The following is a 24,939-nucleotide window of genomic DNA, read 5'->3' on the forward strand; positions in this document are numbered from 1 at the left end:
TTTTCACCCTAGGGCTGTTTATTCATTGTATTCAAAGGGATTACTCTAGCATTTTGAAGGGTTCAAAGTCACTGGGATGGTCTTTCCTTCTCTCTTTCCTATTTTCTGTACGAATTCTATACTTACTGTATGAATGAATTCCAGTGTACTTTGAATCTTTCCTAAAGACAGGAAAAGAAGCAGAATATCTATCTATCTATCTATCTATCTATCTATCTATCTATCTATCTATCTATCTATAGAGAGAGAGTGTTCAGAGGAAAATGAATATAACTTATACCACATTATGTTACAGCATTACTGGTAAAGCAAACCTCCACATTCCAAGGTAGATATTATATTAAACACCTCTAAGATGGAGATCAATAAGTCCAACCTGAAGAGTAAGAAATGCTAGGTGGGAAGGAAACCCTGAGTCCCACCAATTGCCTTCTTCTCTACTACTCTGCTACAATTGGGTGGTTTCTGGGGCTCTCCCAATCTTAGGATTGGCTTTTGGGAGGCCATATAGTTGAGACAAGAAGAAAGAGAAGGATAGGCCTCATTGTGTGAAAAGAACCATGGTTGAAGTTACTGTGATCCAAATTAATGATAGAACCACATGTGCATAAAACATGGGGGAATTCATGACAGTGTTTTAGGAGGAAAGGATGATCAGTACATTCATGGAAAATAAAGTCAATATGATAGAAAATAATATGGTAAGGGAACCATGAAAAATATCTAGAGATACTAATTCAATAAATGTTGATAAGGTTTTGTACCAAGGCCAATATCCAATTGCAAAAATGTTCTAAATGAAAAGCAGTGTTCTAAGAGTCTTCAGAGGAGAGATCACCTGCAGAGCCTTGACCTCATGCAGTGATGTATCCATTGGTATAGAAATGCTGGCCATGAAGCCTGTATTAATGGAAATCAGCTAGTTTTACAGTGAGACACAGTTTGGAGCTGTGCCATTTAAAAACCCCAAAACAAACAGCAAAAATGATCTCTGGGTAATTTAGAAATCTCCCAAGACTTGACAGTTGTCTAATCATAATACAAACTGTACAGGGGAAGATTATATAGCCTATGATAAGGGCATGTATATAATGTCTACCAAGTTCCATTTTTTTTAAAAAAGGGGGTCTTTAACCTAACTTGAGAGCCTAGCTGCAACTCCTAGTCCAAACTAGACAAGATCAATTTAATTAATTGCTGAATGGCAAGTCAACAGTTATGTAACTTTTTTTATTCATTGAGTCTACTTCAAGTGGGATTGGCAATTTGAGTTAGGCCAAAGATCCTAACCATTTATACTACTATTTAAAAAAGATGGAAATACCTTTTTGTAAAATAGTAACATCTGGTTTTGATCAGAAGTTCAAAGGCGATGAGACATCTTATTATCTCATTGCTTGACTGATTTACTGAATACAAAATGCTGCATTTGTAAATATTCAAACTATGAGACTGTGCTGTGTTACACTGTATTATGAGGCTGAATGAAAAATTGTATAGAGAGGAACTGAAGCTTAAGAGTTCCACCAGTCAATTTCTTTTAAGTATGAATAGGCTGGTTTCTTCATAGACTTGCATAGATTTTCACCCCAGGGAAACCATTCAAGGATATTGACTTTTACCCTGGCTGAAAGCCAGCATTGTGCTAGTTTCCAAGCATTTTCCTCTTCTCCGTTTCCCTTGCAGCCTTTTTTGCTGCCCAAAAACCAACCCCAGAGGGTTTTCCAGAATCAGATTTTGGGGGTGGTTGAAGGCTTAGGAGGATAATCACCTTGTTTTTTTGAGCTCCACTAATAATAGTAATAAAATCTATTAGTTGAAGAATGGACAAATTGATTGAGATGAAGAATTTGTGTTCCTCAAAGTGACCTATATCCATGGTAGATTTTTAAAATGTCATCACCAAAACCTGTTTATTAAAAATTTGCCCCTCCTTTTAGGGTTGCCATAATTGTCCACTAAAACCTGGGACAAAATGTAGCACAAAATCTAGACCCAAATGTAGGACAACTGCAGGACAAAACTCAGCCCAAAAGTAGGACATCAAGTCCTTCATTTTTATCCTACATTTTGGGCTGAGTTTTGTCCTGCAGTTGTCCTACAGTTTGGTCTAGATTTTGTCCTACATTTTGTCCTGGGTTTTAGTGGACAATTATGACAACCCTACTCCTTTTTATTATTTAGTCTTGAAAATATTGAAGAACAGGTCTCTGGGTGCTACCAAATTTAATTAGAGAAGTGACATCCTTGTTTCAGCATATATCTGTGATAGGAATAGAAAGAATATTCACTATTATTTGTTTCTCGGCTGAAAAATGAGTTTTCTAACATTTGAGAAACTGGTCAGAATAACACAGTGGCAAGAATTTTGTGCAATTTTCACATGTCCCCCCCCCCCCGAGATTTAAGGCATACAACAACAACATCTAAGTTTTTAAGGAAATTATTCTGCACAGAAATACACGTGTGTATTTTTTGTGTGACAAACGGGGGTGGGGGTTGTGCAAAAAACAAAACAAAACAAAACACAACCCACAGGGTTTCCAGATAGCCACTATTTGTCTGCAAGATTGCAGGGTTTTGTACATAATAATCTTGCACAAAAGCCCCTCAGATGTGGCTATTTTGTTTGTGTAGGATTGCTGCTTTTGTAGTAGATTTTTTGGGTGCAAAAAGATAGGTTTCTCTCTCATACAAAAACCATGTTTATTTCTACGCAGAATAATTTATAGAAATATTTTGAGATCTGTAAATACTGGGAGAAAACTGTGGAGAAGTATTCATTTTCTCTAGAGTGGGGAGAAAGCTGGAAATTATTGATCCTCACTTCTGAAGATGAATTACTCAAATACAGTGCGCCTGTGCCTAGTGCGGATGCATTTTACACGGCTTCCAGCTTACGCCTTATGTTATGTCATTCAGTGGCATTATGTTATGTCATTCAGTGATGATTCGAGGTTAGTGGACCTTAGTAACTACAGTTGCCCATTGTTTATTGTTTCTTCTGCTATTTAACAGAGATACTCCTTGACTGTTACAGGTTTATAGTGAAAATGCATGTCTCATAATACTGTCAATAGCTCACCTTCTCCAACCCATTCATTTTAGAGGCTTTTAATTTGATCTGTAGCTTATGTCCATCATAGGGCATTTACTTGATGGTACTGTCACCCAGAAATGGCAATGATTTCATTGAAATTTTAGAGATTATCATACCGAGGGATAAGGACAGGAGCAAAGTGGATTGCTCCAGTACTATTCAGGGAAAATATTACTACACACAGCTCACTTGTTCCATCCTTCTCCAATCAGTGAAGTATAATGGCCCCGACATTTGGTATTAATGGAAACTCCCATTAAATCAAATGACAGGGCCATTACTCTTCACTAATGGGAGAAAGACGCTGTGTGTGGTAATCTTTTCCCTGACCACACCAATAGGACAGGAGCAAATCCACTTTACTCTCCTCCTTATCCATCCATGTGATAATCTCCATTGTGTCATGGTAAGTGCATTCGTAGTAAAACTGGGATGACAGAGATGGGCATGGGAATAGGAATCAGCAGTGCAGCCATTTATTTTGTAAGTTTAAGAGATCATTGTTGTCAAATGTTAAGTTTTACACTGCTGACTCATGTTTAGCTTGTGGTATACTAAGGCCCATTGAATCTTTTCACATGTCTCCTTTGTAAGTGATGGCAACAATTACATGGTGGGCATGCACTATGTCCAGTCAGTGATTATCCATTCTATATTTCTGCACAGTTTTTTTCTGTCTAAATATAGTAACTTGTATATAGTCCTGTAAAAATCCATTTTATTATTATTATTAATAATAATGTTCTTAGTTTTGGCTCAGCTCTTCAATTTGTTAAGGTTATTTTGAATGTGGATTATTTCCCCTTTAGTATTAACATTTTGTTAGTTTGGCCCATCTCTTCAGTTTAAGATTATTTTGAATGTTGATTCTTTCCTCTGCAGCATTAGCTATCCAGCTTAACTGAGTGCAGATTTGGTAAGCATGTCCTCTGTTCCATCATACAAATGATTTACAAAGCTGTTGGACAACATTATGCTCAGAACAGAAACCTGAGGCATCCCACTAGTCACATATCTCCAAGTTTAAGGGGAACTATTAGTGATAATTCTTTTGGTTCAATTAATCAACTAGTTAAAAAACCATCTAACACTAACATTGTCTAGTCCACATTTTACGAGTATCTTTGCAACAATATAATTGAAGACCTTGTCAAAAGCCTTACTGAAATTAAGATATACTGCATCCATAGCATTCCTGTGATCTATGAAGCTTGTAACTATCAAGGAAACAGATAAGATTAGTCTGGTATGCCATGTTTTTGAGACACAAACACTGGTTGTTAATAATCACAGCATTCTTGAGGACTCACAAACTGACTGTTTAATGATCTGTTCTAAAACCTTTCCTGGTATTGATGACAAGCCTCATCCAACCAGGTTTCAATGAGATATATTAAATGATATTTGTCTTCCTTTATTAAGAGTTCAAGCTTATTTTGTTTGTTTCCCATGATCTATGGATTAGTGTGTAGACATCTAAGACTATTGGTCATTCTCTCCAGCTGCTTCCTTGTTGGTTTTTCCCTTCCATTGTTGGATTCTTGCACTATCACCCAAGTAAAATTTGTATAATTGAGGGTATTTCCCCTAATACTTTTGTATCCTCATGCCCTCTGTCATACTTTCTTGCTTTCCCACATCTCAGTTTAAAACCACCCTAATTTACTAGACTCCTAGAAAATATGTTCTTCTCAGCCACTGTGAGGTGCCAATTATCTCTTCCTATAAGCCTTTCTGCATGAAAGCTGAGACCATGGTCCAAAAAGACAAATCTTTCCTGATCATTTGCAGACTAGTCCCTCTAGTATTCTCCTGCTTTTTCCTGGGCCATATCCTTTAACAAGGAGTGATAAAATAAGCTGGGCCCAAGGTTCTTATAGTCTCTAGCAATATGTTGAATGCTATGTCTTGGAGCATCATTTGTTCTCACAAGGATCACAGAGAGTTTTCTCAGTCTCTCTGTTGTGCCTGGAAGATGCCACACCTCTCAAAACATCCTGTCAGGGCTGCACATCACTGCTTCTGTTCTTCTCAGTGGGGAAAATGTAGCCACAAGTCTCTTCTTCTGGGAACTAGCAGAAGCCCTTCCATTCACTGCCATATCCATGCTGTCTGAGAATTAAGCAGGGACGTAGCCAAGGGGGGGGGGTTCTTGGGGTCTGGACCCCCCCTTCCATTAGAAAAATGAATGCTGTGTGCTGCTGCGCCGCTGCACCCAAGCCCCATTATAATGGTGGCACTTAGCCTGGACCCCCCCCCCCTTCCTAAAATCCTAGCTACGTCCCTGAATTAAGATTGTTGCCTATGTTCCTCTGCCTCATACTCACTGATGAAAGAGAGAGATTGGAACAGATTGTGTAATGCCAAACTCACAGCATGGTTTCTGATAGTTCTGCTTCTTTGTGTCCCATTCATCCAAGTGTCTGTCTCCTGTGTTTGGGAATTAACCTGTTCCCTAGAGGCTTCCCCTTTGTGTTGCTCTTCTAGGATAGCCTGCTCTTCTCTGTCTGAAAAAAGCTTCATCCTTCCTGATAAGTTTGAGTGTAGATATGAAGGCCTCAAGCTGTTTTACCTTCTCTTCCAGCAGGTAAGCCAGCTTGCACTTGCTGCAGGTATAGCTCCCATGTCCTTAAGCAAGAATCAAAATGTAGCACAGATGTTGCAGGTCACTACAGCAGACGCACTATGTATGTTCTGAATATCTGCAGTTAGTAATGGATAGTAATGCCGCTTGGAATAGATGCCAGTATACTGTTGGGCTGGTGTATCTCCCATATGGAATGAGATCATAAAATAGCTGGGGTGACTCTAAATTTGAATCAACTGTACTATACCAATACTTTAGGAAGCTTTAGTGCAGTTGATTTGAATTGCAAACGACCAAAGGTCATTGCAAAAATATAATCCACAGAAATAAAATCAAAGTCAGAAAACGTAAGAAGAACCTTAATGTTCATGAAATGTAAATAGCTGCCAGGATTACATTAACTTTAAGAATATTTATTACAGTGAAATCAGATGCTCTGCATGACAGGCAACAACTTCAGATAACTCCTCCATGTTAGTCCAATACATAACTAAATCCTTGTGCCCAGACTCTATACAACCCAGTATGTTAATCTGGCAACAACTTTCTCCACAAGTTCTATAAGGCAAAGATGACCAAATTTCTTCCTTTGCTTTGGAAACAGGTTAAATTCCTATTAGAGGAGCTTACATAAAGTATCATATGTCTGTAATAGTTACACAAAACAAGCATCAGTAAAACTAGTCAAATGGGATTAACCTGATCAAGTTTTTCTTTAGTCCATTTTTGTGCATCCAACTATGAAAAATCCCAAAGATGTAATTGATGAATAGGGGTGTCTCTTCCTTCATCCATGGACAGAATGTTACTGAAGAACCGAATAGTTCTAATTGCTGGCACATAAACCATACAAGTTAAAATACAAACACAGATAACAGAACACCACTATCATCACACAATGTATCCAGTTTTGGTAATCTCATCAATTACCTGACAGATTTTACAAGAATTACTTTTAAAATGTTAGCTACCTGGTCAGTAGTATATGGGGCAAAGAGTTAATAACTAGTATTTCCTATGTAGGTCCTGGAAGATGGGTTGAAACAAAATGAATTATATAGTATCTCATATAATGAATATGCAGTATAAAAGAACTGGTGTTAGTGTTTCAGGGAGTCCAGTCTGGAATGCAAAGTTGAATGCAATCTGTACTGTAGTGAGATTCTGTGTGTCTGAGTTCTAAAATAGGCAGAAAATTAAATCATTGAAGTATAAGTCCTTTGTGGGATTGGAGGGAAATTTTAAGGAAAATTATATATAAGGTGGTAAAGTAACATGAATAGCTAGACTTCCATGAATGTTGGGAGAAAAGTGAATATCATTTTTTCTTTCTTTCAGTATCATAACATGAACAACTCAGCACTTTGACTTGTTATTGTCCAAATGTTAGAAGGACTATATTGAAAATGAATAACAATGCATACAAAACTGGAATGTTTTAAAAGAAAAAGTCAAGACCCTCAAAGATTTTGAGCCTCTGCCTGTACTTTGATTTCCACAAATCCTGCACCAGTTTCCAAACACATGGCTGCATATCATAGAATCATATCCAACAGATGTAAAGAGCCCCAAAATGGGAGATACCAAAACTGCCTTGAACAGGCTTGGTTATCTTAGGCCCCATACAGACAGGCCAAAATAAAACTGCTTCAGGTCACTTTGGAGGTATGCTGTTTAAATGATGCATGTGTCCTAAGAGGCCAGAAGCCACGCCAAAGCCACGATCCAGTCCTAAGGTGACCCGAAGCAGCTTTATTTTGGGCAGTCGGTTTGGGGCCATTATAAATAATGGATTACTAAATAGTTATTGAGCCAGTGAACTAGCTTTACATTGCCAGAAAGCTGAGGAATATTACAGTGGGCCTGCTGCATTGGTGGGCTAGCAATCCGTGGACTGGAGCATATGGTGCTCAGTATGGCTCATACTGTTCAATGGCAGCACATGCCAGTGGATGCACAGATGCATTAAATGATGTGGGGTGGAACAATCCACATTTTCCCCATTATTGGGGGCCCTCAGAATAAACCCCTACTCATGGGAAATGTATAATGAGCATAGTAGAAACAATGACAGCTGTATATCTCAATTTGCAAATTCAAGTGTATATTTATGATATGATTTCCATTTGGAATCATATTCAAAATACTCAATTTTAAATGCTTCAGTAGTGATTATAGAAAAATATATATAGCAAATATTCAAAGATTAACATAATCCAGCATTGTGAAAATAGTATTAACTGAAAATATGTTACCTACCATCTTGTCACAGAATTCAGAAGCAGAAGTGCATGCTGCTGGGCTGACATGACTGAACTAGTTCAAAGAGCAGTACACTTTTCTTTTTTAGCATTGATTTTCATATTTATGTTTATATATTTGGTGATGGAGAAATTTGGTGGGAATAACTAAACAAATTGTCTCCAAATTCACTTCCTTTCAAATGCCTTCTGTCCCTTTCCTGGATCACTAATCCCAAACAGAGACTTTTGAGTCTCTGGGAGAACAGTACAATTGCTGAGCTAACTCAGAGGGAAGTCCTAAGCCAATTTCCTATCGCTTTTTCTGTGTAATTTCTGATGCAACTGATCTGAATGAGTTTAAGTTTAAACGCAGTTATTTCTACTTTGTTTATACTTTTCCCCAGCTCATGCAACTGTAAGCAATGCTTTGTGTGAAGCTAGAGTGAGGAGGGTTGTTATCAGTCATGTCAGATGAGTTAAGGTTTACAGACAGTGTTTCAAGGATTCTGTTCAGGCAGTAGAGTTTGTCATTGGTCTGATATGTATGGAGCCAGGGTGACCAGATGTCCTGACTGCAAAGGAGAACAAGGCAGAGGCAATTGTAGGGCATTATAAAATAAAAGCTAAGAACACTCACAGAAATATACATTCATGCTTCTTAGTCATGCTAAAAATGGAGGACATTTTGGAATTCCTCCTGGATAGAAGGCTGAAATGTTGGAGATGTCCTGGAAAAGGAGGATGTCTGATCACCCTGTACACAACTCTTTCACTACCTAGCTTGGGGTGCTTCATTGAGCAGTTCTTCAGAATACACCTTTTTGGAGCCTTTGCATACTTGCTTCAAGTTGCCATTATTTAGAAGAAAACTGGTGAAATCTTGAGGAGGGAATAAAAAGCATTCTGAAAAATGGAGATACTCTTTTATTGTCAATAGCAGAAGAAAAAAATGAAAAGAAGGAAGGTTTCGGCTGAATGCTACCTTTTTCAAGATATCTAGTTTCTGTTATATGATAACAAGAATGTATGACAGAGACAACTTTATTTATTTATGCATTATTGTCTTATTTCTTTACAGGAGTCAGAAAGTAGTAAGTTATGTTCCTTATATTCCTTCCGAAATACTTCTACCTCACCACATAAGCCCGAAGAAGGAGGTCGTGATCGCAGTGAGCTAATGACCAGTGTTAATTTCGGAACTCCAGAACGCCGCAAAGGAAGCCTTGCCGATGTGGTGGACACACTGAAGCAGAAGAAACTAGAAGAGATGACCAGAACTGAACAGGAGGGTATGTCTGGACTAAATATTGTGATTTTTTCCCTGTGTAAATGCCATCCCTCAAATAATGAATTACACATTCAGTATCATAATTGAAAGGATGGGCATCTATTTAAAGTTCTCCATCATTTAAGTTCTATTGGTGAATTTTGTATGGTATGTGATTAGTGTGAATTAGATTATATAACACAAGATATTACTGTATTTTGTGCTAGGGAGCTAATGTGATTCTGGTTGAGATATTTGCGGAATGGAATAAAAGGCAAAATGACATTAATGGCAGATAGATTTTTTTTAAATGTTGCAAGAATTCATGTATTATATAGTTATATAGGCCCGTTCTGCATGGGCCTTTGCGGTGCCCCCGTCACGTGCTAGGGGTTGGCCAAGGACCTAGCGTCCATACCGGCCTCACCCCTAGCATGTGATGGGGGCGTAAAAATGGCCTCTCCCTATACACATGGGTGTGGCCATTTTTACGTTCCAGACGCTTAGTGTCCACATGTAGCGTCCTGAAAATGACACGTCGAGCGCGCCATTGGCGCCTCGGTGCATCATTTCCGCGATGCAAGAAGAAGTGCCATTTTGGCGCTTCTTTTTAGCTGCACCGGGAAGCCTTGTGGTTTGGCCGCTGGGGCTTCTCGGCGCAGCTAATGACGGCGCAGGCAGAGCGCCGCTTTTTGGCACTCTGTAATGCGCCACAGTTTCCAGTTTGTCTCTCTATCTCTGTCTAATACTTTTGGGAGATCTGATGCATGGCCAAGGCAGACTTGGTTGGGGAAAGAATGCAAATGAAGAGATATTGCTTATGGGGAGTTTTCTTCCCATTTGGGGAGATAGCATATTCTGCATCCATTTCATAGCTTGATTTTTATATGATAAACACATAGTTAAATATGTTCAATATAGGTGTCTTAAGCTTCTTCACAGTGATAATGTCCCCCCCCCTTTTTTTTTTAAATGGCACCCTGAGCCCTTGAATGCCCTTGGATGAGGCTAATGTTCTAAATCATTTCATAGTTCAAGAAGCAAGTAGCTTTTGCTAGTAATTTATTCCACAATTCCACTGCATTATTTTGGGTGCTTTAGGCCCAATGATTATAAGGATTTAGGCACATGCAGCAGTGTAATAAAACTATTTCTGTTACTATTCCCCTTCTGAATTAAGTTTGTGATTCATCTGTTTGGCTTTGAAAGAAGGTGACTCTTTCACAAGTAAATATATATATTTGGATTTCTTCTCCATCTGTTTGCATATACTACCAGGCAAAGTTTCTTTGTAGCATAGTGGAAAATATTACATAAAATGTCTTTGTCTGGTTTTGAGGTATTGGTATATATGTTTCAAAATTCCATAAATCCAGTTGACAAGGTCGAATTTGAATCAGGCTAAACTTTCCAGAAGTTATTAGGTCCAGGCTCATGCCCTTAGATTTTGGGGGCTGAGAAAAGACAATTAGAGTTATTCATAATGTCAGAATTAATTCCTAGAACTGTGGAACATGTGGCTCTCCAGGCATTTTTGATTGCAACTTCCATCATCTTTATTTAGCATAGCCAGTGTTGCAGGATGATAGGAGCTATAATCTAGTAACATCTGGAGGGTAACATATTTCTTATATTTTCTTTAAGAATTTGTAGTTGTAGAACTAATATAGCACCACATTGACAAAGGAGCAGAAAGGGGAAGGGAATTATATACAGACGATTGATAGCAGATTCTGCATCCATTTCATGATAAACACATACCAGTAGTTAAATATGTTCAATATAGGTGTCTTAAGCTTCTTCACAGTGATAATGTCCCACATTTTTCTCAGCCATCTGTCCCCAAACAGTGTTTTGAAGTTCTTTTTTTTTTCATTTTTCAAAATAAGTTGTTGGCAGTAGTTTGGTGGCTAGACTATAGGAAACTATTTTAAATTTAAATTTGAACTCATATTTTTCTATGGAGATACAAAAATGTTGCTCATATTTCAAAGGAGCTAAGATTTGTTTCAGGAGGATTTGGAATGTAAATTGAACAGCAATGTGCATACAAAAATGTACTTGCAAGAATGAATTCAGCCACCAGCAGTGTTGCCAGAGTGAAAACTGAAAATTGTTTCTGTACCTTTAATGGCTGTGTAGAAGAAGAAATTTCAGCAGGGGTTGCTTGTTACCTGGTTGGTGCTTCTACACAGCCATGAAAGATATAGGGATCCTCTCCACTTTTCAGCCTGGCAACTATATACCACAGATACCTCCCAGATTTAGTCTTGATTCCTAGTATGTTACTTTGCTCTCAGCCAAGATTCAGTGTAGACACTAAGCAGACACATAGTTGAAGTGCTATCATTTCTTTTGTGATACTGGATGACTCCCAGGCTGTAATTGGCCCATAATTGTCTAGAAATAAAATGAAGCTGATAAGATTCTTTTTTGACATTTGGGGATACCAGTTCCAGTACAGCATATTGTAGAATACATGTTGTAAATTGCACTTTGCAGATTGATGTTATGTAAATGAGGCCAATTATTGCAACTACCATATGCAAATTAGTTGTGACCTTCTGGCTTATAATATATTTTTTGATGTGGCCTTCAGTGCTGAGCTAGTTGTCCATCCCAGCAGTAGACCAATGCAGCCTTCCAGTTATCGTTTATCTTTAATAAACATATGGCCTTCTTCCTGTGGGAAAATCCATTTGGTGTGTAGCACTGTGGGACAAAATGCTTAGATGTATGTTTGATGTCATTAGTTATCACATGTCATCCTTACCACATATATGGTTTGGAGCCATACTTACTACAACTGGTGTTTGTGAAGAAATGAATGCACATTTAAAGTCTTTAAAGTGTCTAAGTAAATATATTTAATCAGAGTCCTTTGGCTTCTAGAAATAAGTTGTCTAATCAGAATTTCACTTGAGCAGCTGTGACTGAGGAGGTCAACAGGCCTTGCCTAAGAGAATATGGCTCAGCTGGTTAAATCTGGTTGTTGTAGTGATTTAAATGGTCAAGTGCTGCTTGTCATCCAGGCCCGTCTGTCTGTTAAAGAAACAGTGAGTGCTTCAGTATAATGTGCAGCTGTTTTAATCTTGCCTTAATAGTAGTGCTTCAGCCAATATCATACCCTGTGTACTACACCACACACACACGAATGTCTTAGCAGGAAACCAGCATAATGTGCATCAGTTTGGACAAAATGATCAACATGGCTTTGGGTTTCTCTGCACAGTATTTTTTCATAGCCTCTGCAAAAGGATAGCTTAGGTTCACATGATCATCACAGCTGAGAGGGAGAGGACAGAATCCATACGTGTGCTTGCTTGACAACTGGCTATAGCTTTATTTCCTATACCATACAAGAAACTGGCATAACTCAGGCAGGAGCATTGTGATGCTGAACAAGGGAAATTAGCCTCGCCAGTCCATGACATTTCAGACACCCCATTTCTACCCATGAAATTAGGGCCTGTGGCATGACATCTGCACACAGCCACCAAGTTAAGATATTACTCTTAGTTTATGTGCCAGGCTTTTTGAAGCTTCTCAAGGGAAGCTTTGTCTTCACATGATGCCCGGTAACCCTCAAGAAGGCATCATCCAAGCTCACTACCAAAGTACTGGAAATTATTAAAATGGCATTGGAAAGGTGTATGTTGCCTCCTCTTGCCATCTCACAGCAGTGCATTCCTCACATACTGATCCAAAACATAAGTATACACTTTTGTATACTCAAATATACCCAAGTGAATGAATGTTTCTGTGTGATTGCATGTTTGTGTTTGTGTGCGTTTGTGGGAGAGAAAATAGGTATGCATGTGAGTGAAAGAATGAAAGACCATGACTGTGTACATATCTGTAAGCACTGGCTTATGTGAGTGTGACTATGTATGAGATAATATGTGTAAGACTATGTATGAGATAGTATGTGTAAAATGTATACATGTGTTGAGTACTGAATTTATTTAAATAAAACTCTTCTAATTTAGATGCTGTTATTTCCTTATAAAATGTTGGCATATGAATACACATGGATGTACAAACAAATACACACACTAAACAAAATATTTTTATTAATTTATTATGTCAAAGACAGGATGGCATCTACACATAACTGTAAAGGAGGTCACAAAGGTAAAACGTTTGAGAACCACTGACCTTAACTGTTTTCAGTATAGGTGGTATGGCCAACCTCCAGGCCTTCTGAATGCTCTCAAAAATTGATTAAAAGTCAGATCCTATCCAGATGTGAAATAAACGTTCATCATCATGTAGGTGGTACATCTTATTACCCATTTTTTGTTTATTCCTTTCAGGCATGTTTTTTCATGTTTTACTGTCCTCAGAGGCCCCCTTTCTAACCTTTTTCCAGTTAGCTCAATCAAAATAACCATATACTTTTCTATGAGGACCTTCAATTTTCTTACCTGAGAAAACACACACTCAAATGAGGGAAGAGGGTTATAGTTCCTGTTCTTTTGCCTTTGGGGGTATTTCTGAACCTTGCATCTGGACAGCTTCTTCTGCCTGCTTAGCCACCACTGTTGCTCTTTATAGGAGCTCTTTGGCTGCTGTCACACTGCAGAATTAATGCAGTTTGACACATCTTTTAACTCTCAGGGCTGCATCCTATGGAATCCTGGGATTTGTAGTTTGTTGTGTCACCAGACTCATTACAGTGGCTAATTAACTGAGAGAGATATATCCCTGAGGCTAAATAAAATTAAATAAAAAAAATAAAAAAATAAAATCCGTTTTTGAAATATGCTCAGTATTATCTTCTAAAACATTCTGAATGGCAACATTAATTTTATACATTTCAAGAAGAACTTCACTACTATCTCACCTAAGAAAAGATTTTACACTCTCACAACTGTTGTAGAAGCAGGTAATTTCCCATGTCCAAACGCTCTCCATCTAGTGTGTAAAGAAAGCTCCATTCATCTATGTTTCTTCTTGGAAAACATCTTTGGTTGACTAAGTTTCAACATAATTTACAAATATTTTGTACTGAGTCATTTGTATATTTCAGTTTATTAAGGGTCAATATTTTCTAAATAAGTTTGGCTTTCCTTGAAATGTTTATATTGTATAGCCCAATTTAATTAAAGTATAGGTTCACATGAATTATTTTACCCTGAGCCATCCAGACTCTCTACAAATCATAGCTTGCACCTGACTTGTCTGTAGCTAGAAGGGCAGATTTCTCTTCAAAGTTGTAATGCAATTCTAGCAATGTGGAACGTTAGGCTGGCTATTCATCTGGCACACTGGAAACTCAGCATCTCGTTACTGCTAAATCCCAAGACCCAACAGCTCAGGGACCACATTCATAGTTCACGTTCGCCCTTCATTCTGCATTAAGAGTACAATATCATGTTTCAACAAAGCTTTTTATAAACGGGTTCACAGTCTAGTTTCTGTGTTGGAGGTCATCTTTCAATATAATGTAGTGTCATATAACAGCAATTCCATTCTGCAACTTGTAGTTAAAAGGATGCATCAGTTTAATGATTTAAATATGCATGAAGGAATTATTCCCCTACAGTAGTAATTCTGCAAATGCAGGCAAAGTTAACTTTGCCGTATGGCGTCATTTGCAAACAAGGAGAGGTGTAAATAGAAAGTAAAAGCTGGATTTTATAAAATGTGCTGCCACTTTTTCTTTTACTAACTTCAAGTTGAACTTCAAGGAAGGCTGGCAGACTTTCTGCAACTTACATTTTTAAGATTGTTTGGGTGGTTTGATCATGACAACATTGTGCATTGCTGGTTAAAAAAAAAGTTGTTAGATTTTATGTTCCTGTGAATAGCCATCACATTTACTCACTTTTACAGCTGCAGGTGGTCATGGGGCACCTTGAAGCACTTTTACTAGCCTTACATGAAGGACAATTTTATCAAGAGATTTTATCTTTTGGATGAGACAAAAGCCAGCCGTCACTGACAAGCACTAAAAAAGTGCCCTTGAACTTTTCTGAGGAGAAGCATCTAGGTTTAACTGCATTTGTACAGTTACATCCTGTTCATCTCCTCCCACATAGTTTCCATTGAAGAAAGCACCATTGCAGCCTTGAAGAACTTTGTATTCAGATACATATGCTTGTCCTTTAGGTATCCATTATCATGTTTTGTTGTATTGTTCTGCAGCATTTATTTTCAAACTGAAAAAGTAATCTTAAATTGTGCCATGTTTATTTAGACTGACACTTTCATTTATTCTTATTTCTGCCTTGGAGGTAAACCTTAGTAGATGGGATCACATGGAGACACTAATCTACAGTTGCCAATAGTGCCAGAACCCCATTAGGAAATGGTTTTACCATTGACCTAGCATTATGTAAGTGTTGCTTTTGAACCCAGTTGTGCAACCTGTTCAATTAAGTGAGTTTGAAATGAAAAGATTTTATAGACAATATACTGAGAGGAGGGGGTATTTGGTTACCATAACTGCTTCTGTCACTGGAACCAGGATGATTTCTCTCCCCTTGAAATGCCTCTCCCTACATATCCCCAGAAACAGTCCCAAATGTCTTGGAACCTCCCAGGATCCAGTTTTCAAAAATCTGCTGGGGGTGCGCATGGGGAGGAAAAGTCCCTCACACTAGTGATTGGATGCTATGGCTATGCACAGATACCCCTCCCTACACAATCTGCCCCACACTCTCAGAACAACTGGGAAGAATTTACTGTATCATACGAAAGTTAGACTAGTAACTACTTCCCAAAGAGCATATACAGCTATAGCCCCTACACTTTGGAACAACCTTCCAGAAGACATCCGACTCATTTCTACCTTAGACGCCTTTAAGAAGGCATTAAAAACCCATCTCTTTCAGCAAGCATACCCTCCTGATTTTCTATAAAGATCTGAAGGAAAACCTCACCTCTTGACTCTATAGAGAATTGAAGACAATTTCATCATAGGGCATAATGATATATTTTAATATTGCATTGTAGTGTTTTTGCATAGCACATTGTTTAAATTGTGATTTTAGATAATTGTTATTGGAATTATTGTTGTATGGAATGTACTAGTTGTAATCCCGCTTCAATCTGTCAGGAGAGGCAGGAAAATGCAAATAAAAATTTTAGTATATTATTATTATAATGAGACTTAGGACCTAATTACTGGTTTGGGCTGATTCCCATTCTACTTCAGAGCAATCTGGACCCATTTTGATCTAATTTAGAGTCATATTGTGATTCAGAGATCTGGCTTGCCCCTCTTCCTATTACCTTCTATTGGACAATATAAAATGCATGTTATCTAGCAACATAATAGACCCTAAAGAGATTTCATACAGCTATCTCCAGAGAGCTCTGTGTTCTGCAACTTGATAGTTACTTTTCTAAACTTATTTTCAAAAGTATGAAAGTCCCCATGCACACCTCCACGTTGCCCATAGCCTGTAACAGTGGCTGTGGATTGCCATCTGCTCTCCCAAGAGGGAGAAAAGACAGGTAGCATCATGACAGTAAGTGACATGATCCAGGATGCGAGGGGGAACAGTGAGTGGGTATAAAACCCAGCTCTGCCCTCTCCCTTTTTGTGAAAAGGTGTTCTTTAGATTTGGCTTTGGATCTTGGAATTCAGGGAGTGGGGAAGGGAATAAACTTTGGGCTGGACTTGACTGGCTTTCTCATTTAGGATTCAGGGCTTCAGTGGGAGGCCAGCTGCAGTACGGTAAATATAATCATAGAATTGGTAAAGACCAGAAGGCCCAGTCAGTCAAATCTCCTGACATGCAGGAATACACAATCAAAGTAGTCCTGATAGATGGCCATCCAGCCTCTGTTTAAAACGTCCAATGAAGGAATCTTTACCACACTACAAGTCAGCGTATTCCATTGTCGAACAGCTCTTACCACCAGGAATTTCTTCCTAGTGTTTAGGTGGAATCTCTTAACCTGTAGTTTGAATCCATTACTCCCTGTCTTAATCTCTGCATCAGTAGAAAACAAGCTTGTTCCATCCTCAATATGATATCCTTTCAAATATATTAAGCATGTCTCCCATGTCACCCATATGTTCCTTAGTTTACCTATACATTTGTGTGTCCCCACCCGAAGTGAATAGGCCATTAAAACTATCAATGTTGACTGCTTAGTTTTGCCGATTCATGCAAACTTCTGGCAAACAACTGTCTCCTGAGTTTATGTCATCCTCTTCCTAAAGCTTCAATAGCATCTCCATGTATATTCACAGCAGAACAAATCCACCCCACAAAAAAAGAGAGAGAGTCTGTGAACATCTAGAAAGCAATGCCATAATCACAAAAAGTCAACACGGCTTTCAGAGAAACAAGTCATGCCAGACAAATCTGATCTCTTTCTTTGATAAAATTACTAGCTTGGTAGATGAAGGAAATGCTGTGGATATAGTATATCTTGATTTCAGTAAGGCCTCTGACAAGGTTTCCCATGACATTCTTGCAAACAAGCTTGTAAAATGTGGGCTAGACAAAGTAACTGTTACATGGATTTGTAACTGGTTGACTGGCTGAAGCCAAAGGGTGCTCAACAATGGCACCTTTTTATCCTGTAGAGAAGTGACCAGTGGGGTCCCACAGGGCTCTGTCATGGGGCCAGTGTTATTCAACATCTTTATCAATGACTTGGATGACAGAATTGGGGGTATACTTATCAAATTTGCAGATGACAACAAATGAGGAGGAGTAGCTAATACCCCAGAGGACAAGATTCAAAATGACCTGAACAGACTAGAAAACTGGGCCAAAGCTAACAAAATGAAATTCAACACAGAGAAATGTAAGATACTGCACTTAGGGCAGAAAAATAAAATGCACAGATATAGGATGGAGGACACCTGGCTGAATGAGACTCCATGTGAAAGGGATCTTGGAGTCCAAGTAGACCACAAGTTGAACATGAGTCAACAATGCGATTGCGGCAGCTGAAAAGGCCAATGCAATTTTAGGCTGCATCAATAAAAGTATAGTGTCTAGATCAAGAGAAGTAATAGTGCCACTCTATTCTGCCTTGGCCAGGCCCCACCTGGAATATTGTGTCCAGTTCTGGGCACCACAATTCAAAAAGGACATTGAGAAACTGGAGCGTGTCCAAAGGAGGAAGACTAAAATGGTGAAGGGTCTGGAAACCATGCCCTGTGAGGAACGACTTAGGGAGCTGGGGATGTTTAGCCTGGAGAAAAGAAGATTAAGAGGTGATATAATAGCCCCGTTTAAATATTTGAAGGGGAGGGAACAAGCTTGTTTTCTGCTGCTCCATAGAACAGGACCAGGAACAATGGATCCAAGCTACAGGAAAAGAGATTCCACCTCAACATTAGGAAGAACTTCCTGACAGTAAGGGCTGTTCAACAGTGGAACACTGTTCCTCAGAGTGTAGTGGAGTCTCCCTCCTTGGAACTCTATAATTCTATGATTCTATGATTCTAAAGGAGATTTATTAAGCCTATCAGAAATTAGTAAAATGAAATCTCAGAACAGATTGTTTTTGTTGTATGCCTTCAGGTCATACACATGCCTAAATAAGGAGCTCCAGAAAAAAACAACCCATTACCTTTTTTGCAAACAAATAAAAAAAATAGAAAACACCACTCATGCGTACACACACACACACACACACACACACAACACATGTACAAGTATATACAGTACATACAAAGAAAACTTGCTTGAATCAAATTACTTTGTTCTTTCTTAGTTTCCTTAGGCCTCTAAGGTAAATTACAAGGGACATTGTCCTTGTACATTATTAATGACATCACACAGAAGCTTCTCCACAAACCTTGTAATCTCAACTGTCATAGGAAATTATTGCTATGGACTGGACCCTAAAAGCTGTCATTGTTCCCCATCACACCATGCTACAGAGCGTAGTTCATGGCAAAAAGAAGAGAAGCCTGGTGTGTTGGGAGTGTGTGCCAACTTTGGGTAGATGTCTTCAAAAATGATCTGAAAACCACTGGCCCACTTCATGGAAGCATGAGATGTTCTGGAATTGAATGTACCCAGAGAGATTTGGTACATATTTAGTAGAGATGGGATTGAAATAGGTCAATTTGGTCTGGAATTCCAGCTTTGGGATGAACCACATGCACAACCCTATTAGGTGTTTGAATAGTTTTCTATTTAGACTTGTATTTCCTGCCGTTAAGTTGAATACACTCACCCCTTCAGTTCTAAGAGGCCGGCAAAAGAAGAAAATGAAAACTTCATTGCAATCAGTGTTGACAATGTAATAAAAAAAATATTATGACAAGTCACTCCATTAGCACTAAATATTAAAAATACATGCAGTTGTTGGGAGTAGATACAGTATAAGCAATTAATCTTGTTTTCTATCCTAGTGTTCTAGGTTGTAGATTTCAGTAAAAGAGGGGAAAAACCTCTTTAAGAAACTAGTTTGTGTGTGGATTAGCTGCCATGTACATTGACCTTATGTAAGTCAATCTTCAATTTGTTTTGGTGAACAATCTCTGGTTTCTTTGGAGATGAACTTTGGTTTTAGTTAGTCTTATTTGCTCTGCCATTCCTGCTGTTTTGCAACAGCGCCTAAAAGTGCTTTAAGTGCTTGTGACCGTGGTAATGAATGAAAATGTCTTTTGAGCACTGAGAGGATTGCATTAGATTGAATAGTCACCCTACTTGTAAAAGCACTATTAGAGAGGGGCAGCTGTAAGTAAGGATAACGATTTGTGTCCATTGCTTATTTACAGAAAATTGTAAATGTATTATTTATTGAGAGCTCTCCAGACAGTGCTTGTCAGAATAAAAATGTCAAAGCTAAGCAAAATGTTATGATAATACTAAAAATGCTAGGTACACACTTTGGAGATATAGCTAATTAGATCAGCTTTTCTTAAGGAAATGACAGTAAAAATGCTCAGTGTTGTTACATATATTAAATGCTAATATATTCCTTATTTTCCAAAGGCTATTTGGCTTTAGATACCTTTATCATTACTTTAAAAATAATAACGTCGACACCTTTATGTTTCCTTGAAGTGAAATAGAGGGACATTCATCCCAAAATTACTAAATCTAAGATCTGACCTGCTCAGCTGGTAATGAAGGATATAGAGGAAGGCAAAGGGAAAGAGTGGGAAGGAAATAACAGTTCTTTCAGCTCAGTTTTTAGTGTGGCTGCCAGATGACAGTTTGGAAGTGATGCTGATTGGCAAGCTAAGAAGTCACAGAGAAAATTTTCTCTAGAGTCTAGAGGATAAAACCATTTAGATTAACCATCATTTTGAGATTAATTAAATGTAAGCAAACAACATAAAGGAACAGCCAATGCTAATATTCCTTATATTATTATTTAAAGCAAGGGGTTATTCAACTGATAAGATTACTAGCCCACGTTATTCATATTTTCCATATGCGGAAACTACCTGCTAATTTCACATAAATTTTGTGGAGAAGTGAAGAATCATAAAATCTGTTTTATTTTAAGTGCTCCAGAACAGATGCTGTCTTGTGATGAGTAAAAGAAAATATGATTTTGGAGCCTCAGAGATGGCTATGAGGTTCAGGAGAGTGCAGGTCAGTGTGAGAGTCCGTACAAACCAGGAGTGGACATAGTACAGCCCATAGAGGTAGCATGGAATCCTTGGTAGACATTTTTGTGGACCTTGAACTGCCCCCACCCCCAGTCCCCTATAGCCCACAGTTCTCCCATGTTAAAAATTAGCACAATTGTAAAGCAATTTTTTGTCACAGAATGACCCCCAAATGAATTAAAGCACATGAAAATACCCCACCCAGAACCCTGTAGTACTCCCAAATACCTTTGTTTCCCCCTGCAGTCCATGCCAAATGGCAACAATCATTTCCCATTGCCATTTTGAGAGGGGCTGCAGAGGAAACAGAGGTGTGTGGCCTTTCCTTGTGTAGAGCTGTGGCTTACAGGGGAGTCGGGGGAAGAATTCGCTCCCATGCATTTGCCCACCCCTATGCAGTTGCCCACTTTAGAGTTCTACAATCCTACATTCAATCCCTATAATGTCAAATCATTCTCTGATACTCAGCCTGGGGAAAATAGTGCAAAAGATTCTGCAAGGATATGCTTGGAGATCTGATGCTATCTACTGAATTAGAACAATCATTTGTATGGAAAGAGGATAACTGGTGGCAACAGGATCACCTCTCCTGGCTTTCAAATTTCAGAAATTGGATGCAGGCTGGGACCACCTGTTTGCCTCTGTGTGTAGGCATGATAAGGTTCTTAATTTTAGTCAGTTGCAATGAAGGGTGGTGGTGGTGCATTGAAGACATCTAAGGTCCATGAGGGCCAGGAGATGGGTGGAAAAGAAGACAAGATATATTGCAAATCTGAGATTTGGAAGTAGACTTTTTTTTCATCAGGGGTGGCATCATGAGTTATCGCACTGGTTGACATCAATTCTGATGATGCCACTGTGATAATTATCCAGATTAATGGGGTCCAGCGAATGCCTCTTCATTTCAGGCATTATGACTGCTTCTTTCTGAGAAGCTGGAATACAACTCTCTTTCAAAGAAGTTTATATAATCTTTACCAACCAGCTGGCTGACCCTCCTCTGGCAGTGAGGAAGGATATAGGTCTAATGAACAGGTAGTTGACTTTATCTGCAACTTGTGAGGCCATTTTCACCTGCTCAGGCAAGGAGACAATTAGGCAAGAGGACGGGTGGGATACCAACAGAATCTCAGTCATATCTCAGTCATTGAAACTCTCTCTCTCTGTCTAATGGCTCTTTCTTATTAAAAGATAAGAAACCATGGCCTGTTACAGACTGCCAAAATAAAGCTGCTTCGGGTCTCTTTGGAGGTATGCTATTTAAATGATGCATGCATCCTAAGAAAAGCTGCACTCCGGTGCTTATGAATGGAGTGTGGCTTTGGTGCGACCTCCGGACTCTTAGGACCCATGCATCATTTAAATAGCATACCTCTAAAGAGACCCAAAGCAGCTTTATTTTGGCAGTCTGTAACAGGCCAGTTTCAAAATAAATGGCCAGTTCCCAGAAGAAGCAACTGGCAGAACCACTTCTGAGTATTCTTTTCCTAAGAAAACCTGTGAAATTCATGTGCTCACCATAAATTGACAGGTGATATGGAGGCACATACACATAAGAATGAATACTGAAGTGGTCATGTTTGCTGAGTCTAGGTTATTTACAGTGCTCAAAACAAAGATAGATTGCAAAAAGCTCCAAAGGGATATCTCCAAACTGAAGAAATGGGCATTAAAATGGCAAAAGCAGTCCAATGTAAGTAACTGAAAAATTATGCAAGAATTGGAGAATAAATACTTTTGGAAAGAATTTGCATTTCCTGCTCACAGTGTCAGAATCACTGACCTTGGAGTGACTGGTTGGACAACTGAACTCCACTTTCTGAGGAATTCTTGAATTGTTTGTCCTTGGGTCTTGCAGTTAGGATTAAGAATCTGCTTTTGTGTAACAGGAGGCAATTGCTGCAGCTGCTCCTGCTTTGTAGAAAGGGTCCAGGGAAAGGGCACCAGTTGTGTCCTTGTGTTGTTCTTAATTGCCATCAAATTGGCTTCAATGTAGGATGACCTATGAGTGAGAGCCTCCAAGACAACCTGTTATTACCGTGGTCAAAAATCTTAACGCATGTCTCATAAACTGCTGTGCCCTGTGTAGTATTTTTTTTTCCTGGCTTTTGTCCCCACCAGAAAACAGAGAAGGTAAACTTGTCTTGTCAGACAGAAATGAAGTAAAAATAACACTGAAACAGCAACAGCAATGTAATACTTTTATTAAAATCAACTAAACAGGACTCAGGTAACAGCGAGACATGCTGGGTTGGAAGAGCAATGGCTACTTTCTCTTTGAAACCATAAAATGCTAGCTGTTATTTGGATTTAACTCTAGCACTAATTGGAGCACCTGGGTCTCTTTTAAGTAGCCATTGCTCTTCACCCCAGCATATAATACTGCAACTTGAAATCTTTTTTGCACCGAGCATAATCTAACCTAATTAAGTCCACATAACACCACCTCTATTCCCTTTTAAGACTTTTACAAGACTGCAGACCAAAGCATTTCATCACACCCACCAATATATTTCTCTCCACCCCACCATATTTTGCTTAACATCCAGGGTTCTAAAGTGCTCTAGGAAAGCTTGAGAGCTTCCTTGATGCTTTGTTATTATTTGGCTGCCCCTGTTTGAGGTACTATGCTAATGATAGCTGAAAGCCATATGATTGATAAAATTAATTGTGGCAGTGGTTAAATGCCTGTACTGCAGCCACTCACTTACAAACCATAAAGTTGTGAGTTCAATACCAGAGAAAGGGCTCAGGCCTGACTTAGGCTTGCATCCTTCCGAGGTTGCTACAATGAGTACCCAGATTGTTGGGGGCAATTAGCTTACACTTCGTAAACCGCTTAGGGAGTGCTTAAATGCATTGATAAGTGGTGTAAAATGTACTTGCTATTGCTATTGGGATAGCTGTGTAATAGGAAACAGAGAGTAAGACTAAATGATCACTTGCCACAATGGAGGGATGTGAATTCTTTATGGAGGGATGAGGAATCCTTCACAGATTGGGACCAGTGCTCACTGACCTATTTATAAATTATCTAGATTTAGGGTCAGGTAATGCGGTATCCTGATTTGCTTATGATTCTACATTATTTAGAGTTAGAATGGATATTGTCTATTTGTTTCCCAGTTGAAAACTGGTTTTGCACAATCAGGAAAACCCATTGGGAAGAATAATATAGGAGCAAGGCTTTACCACAGTTTCCCCCAGGATTCGAGTGTTCCAGTGTCTTCCAGAAGATTTTTATGCGTAGAAATACACATGGGATTTTCTTCACAGGAAACATGTTTTCTGTACAGAAAACACATTCTTTTTGCACACACCTCTGACATCTTTCTGTGCATGAAAATCCTCTTCAAAACACCAGGATGCTCAAATATGAGGACAACACTATGCAGAAACATTCGTTTTCTCCCACAGAGGGGTGAAAGTGGCAGTAATTATTCATCCTTGTCTGTAAGGACAAAATAGTTGGAGATTTACTTCCTTAGTGTTAAGAACAGAAATGGATTGTGGGGCACTCCAGTAGGATCTCTCCAAATTGGGAAAATGGGCACCAAAAAGATAAATCCCACTTTCATAGAATCATAGAATTGTAGAGTTGGAAGAGACCACAAGGGCCATCCAGTCCAACCTCCTGCCATGCAGGAACTCTCAACCAAAGCATCCTCGACAGATGGCCATCAAGCCTCTGCTTAAAGACCTCCAAGGAAGGAAACTCCACTACACTCTGAGGAACAGTGTTCCACTGTTGAACAGCCCTTACTGTCAGGAAGTTCCTCGTAATGTTGAGGTGGAATCTCTTTTCCTGTAGCTTGCATCCATTGCTCCGGGTCCTGTTCTCTGGAGCAGCAGAAAACAAGCTAGCTTCCTCCTCAATATGACATCCCTTCAAATATTTAAACAGGGCTATCATATCACCTCTTAACTTTCTCTTCTCCAGCTCCCTAAGTCGTTCCTCATAGGGCATGATTTTCAGGCCCTTCACCATTTTAGTCACCCTCCTTTGGACATGCTCCAATTTCTCAGCAGCCTTTTTGAATTGTGGTGCCCAGAACTGGACACAGTATTCCAGGTGGGGCCAGACCAAAGCAGAATATAGTGACACTATTACTTCCCTTGATCTAGACACTATACTTTGATTGATGCAGCCTAAAATTGCATTGGCTTTTTTATCTGCTGCATCACACTGTTGAT

General features: G+C 38.9%; 1 protein-coding gene across 10 annotated transcripts in view; it reads left to right on the forward strand.

Moving 5' to 3' along the window:
* SOX6 (SRY-box transcription factor 6) overlaps positions 1 to 24,939 on the forward strand; it is a 581,763-nt gene that overhangs the window by 241,468 nt on the left and 315,356 nt on the right. For all 10 annotated transcript variants that reach the window (XM_042446808.1, XM_042446810.1, XM_042446807.1 and 7 more), the window contains one exon: positions 9,009 to 9,219. In XM_042446808.1, coding sequence (XP_042302742.1) covers positions 9,009 to 9,219 — 211 coding nt within the window. The remainder of the gene's footprint in view (positions 1 to 9,008; positions 9,220 to 24,939) is intronic.

Source organism: Sceloporus undulatus, chromosome 1 (assembly GCF_019175285.1).
Source record: "Sceloporus undulatus isolate JIND9_A2432 ecotype Alabama chromosome 1, SceUnd_v1.1, whole genome shotgun sequence".
NCBI lineage: Eukaryota > Metazoa > Chordata > Lepidosauria > Squamata > Phrynosomatidae > Sceloporus > Sceloporus undulatus.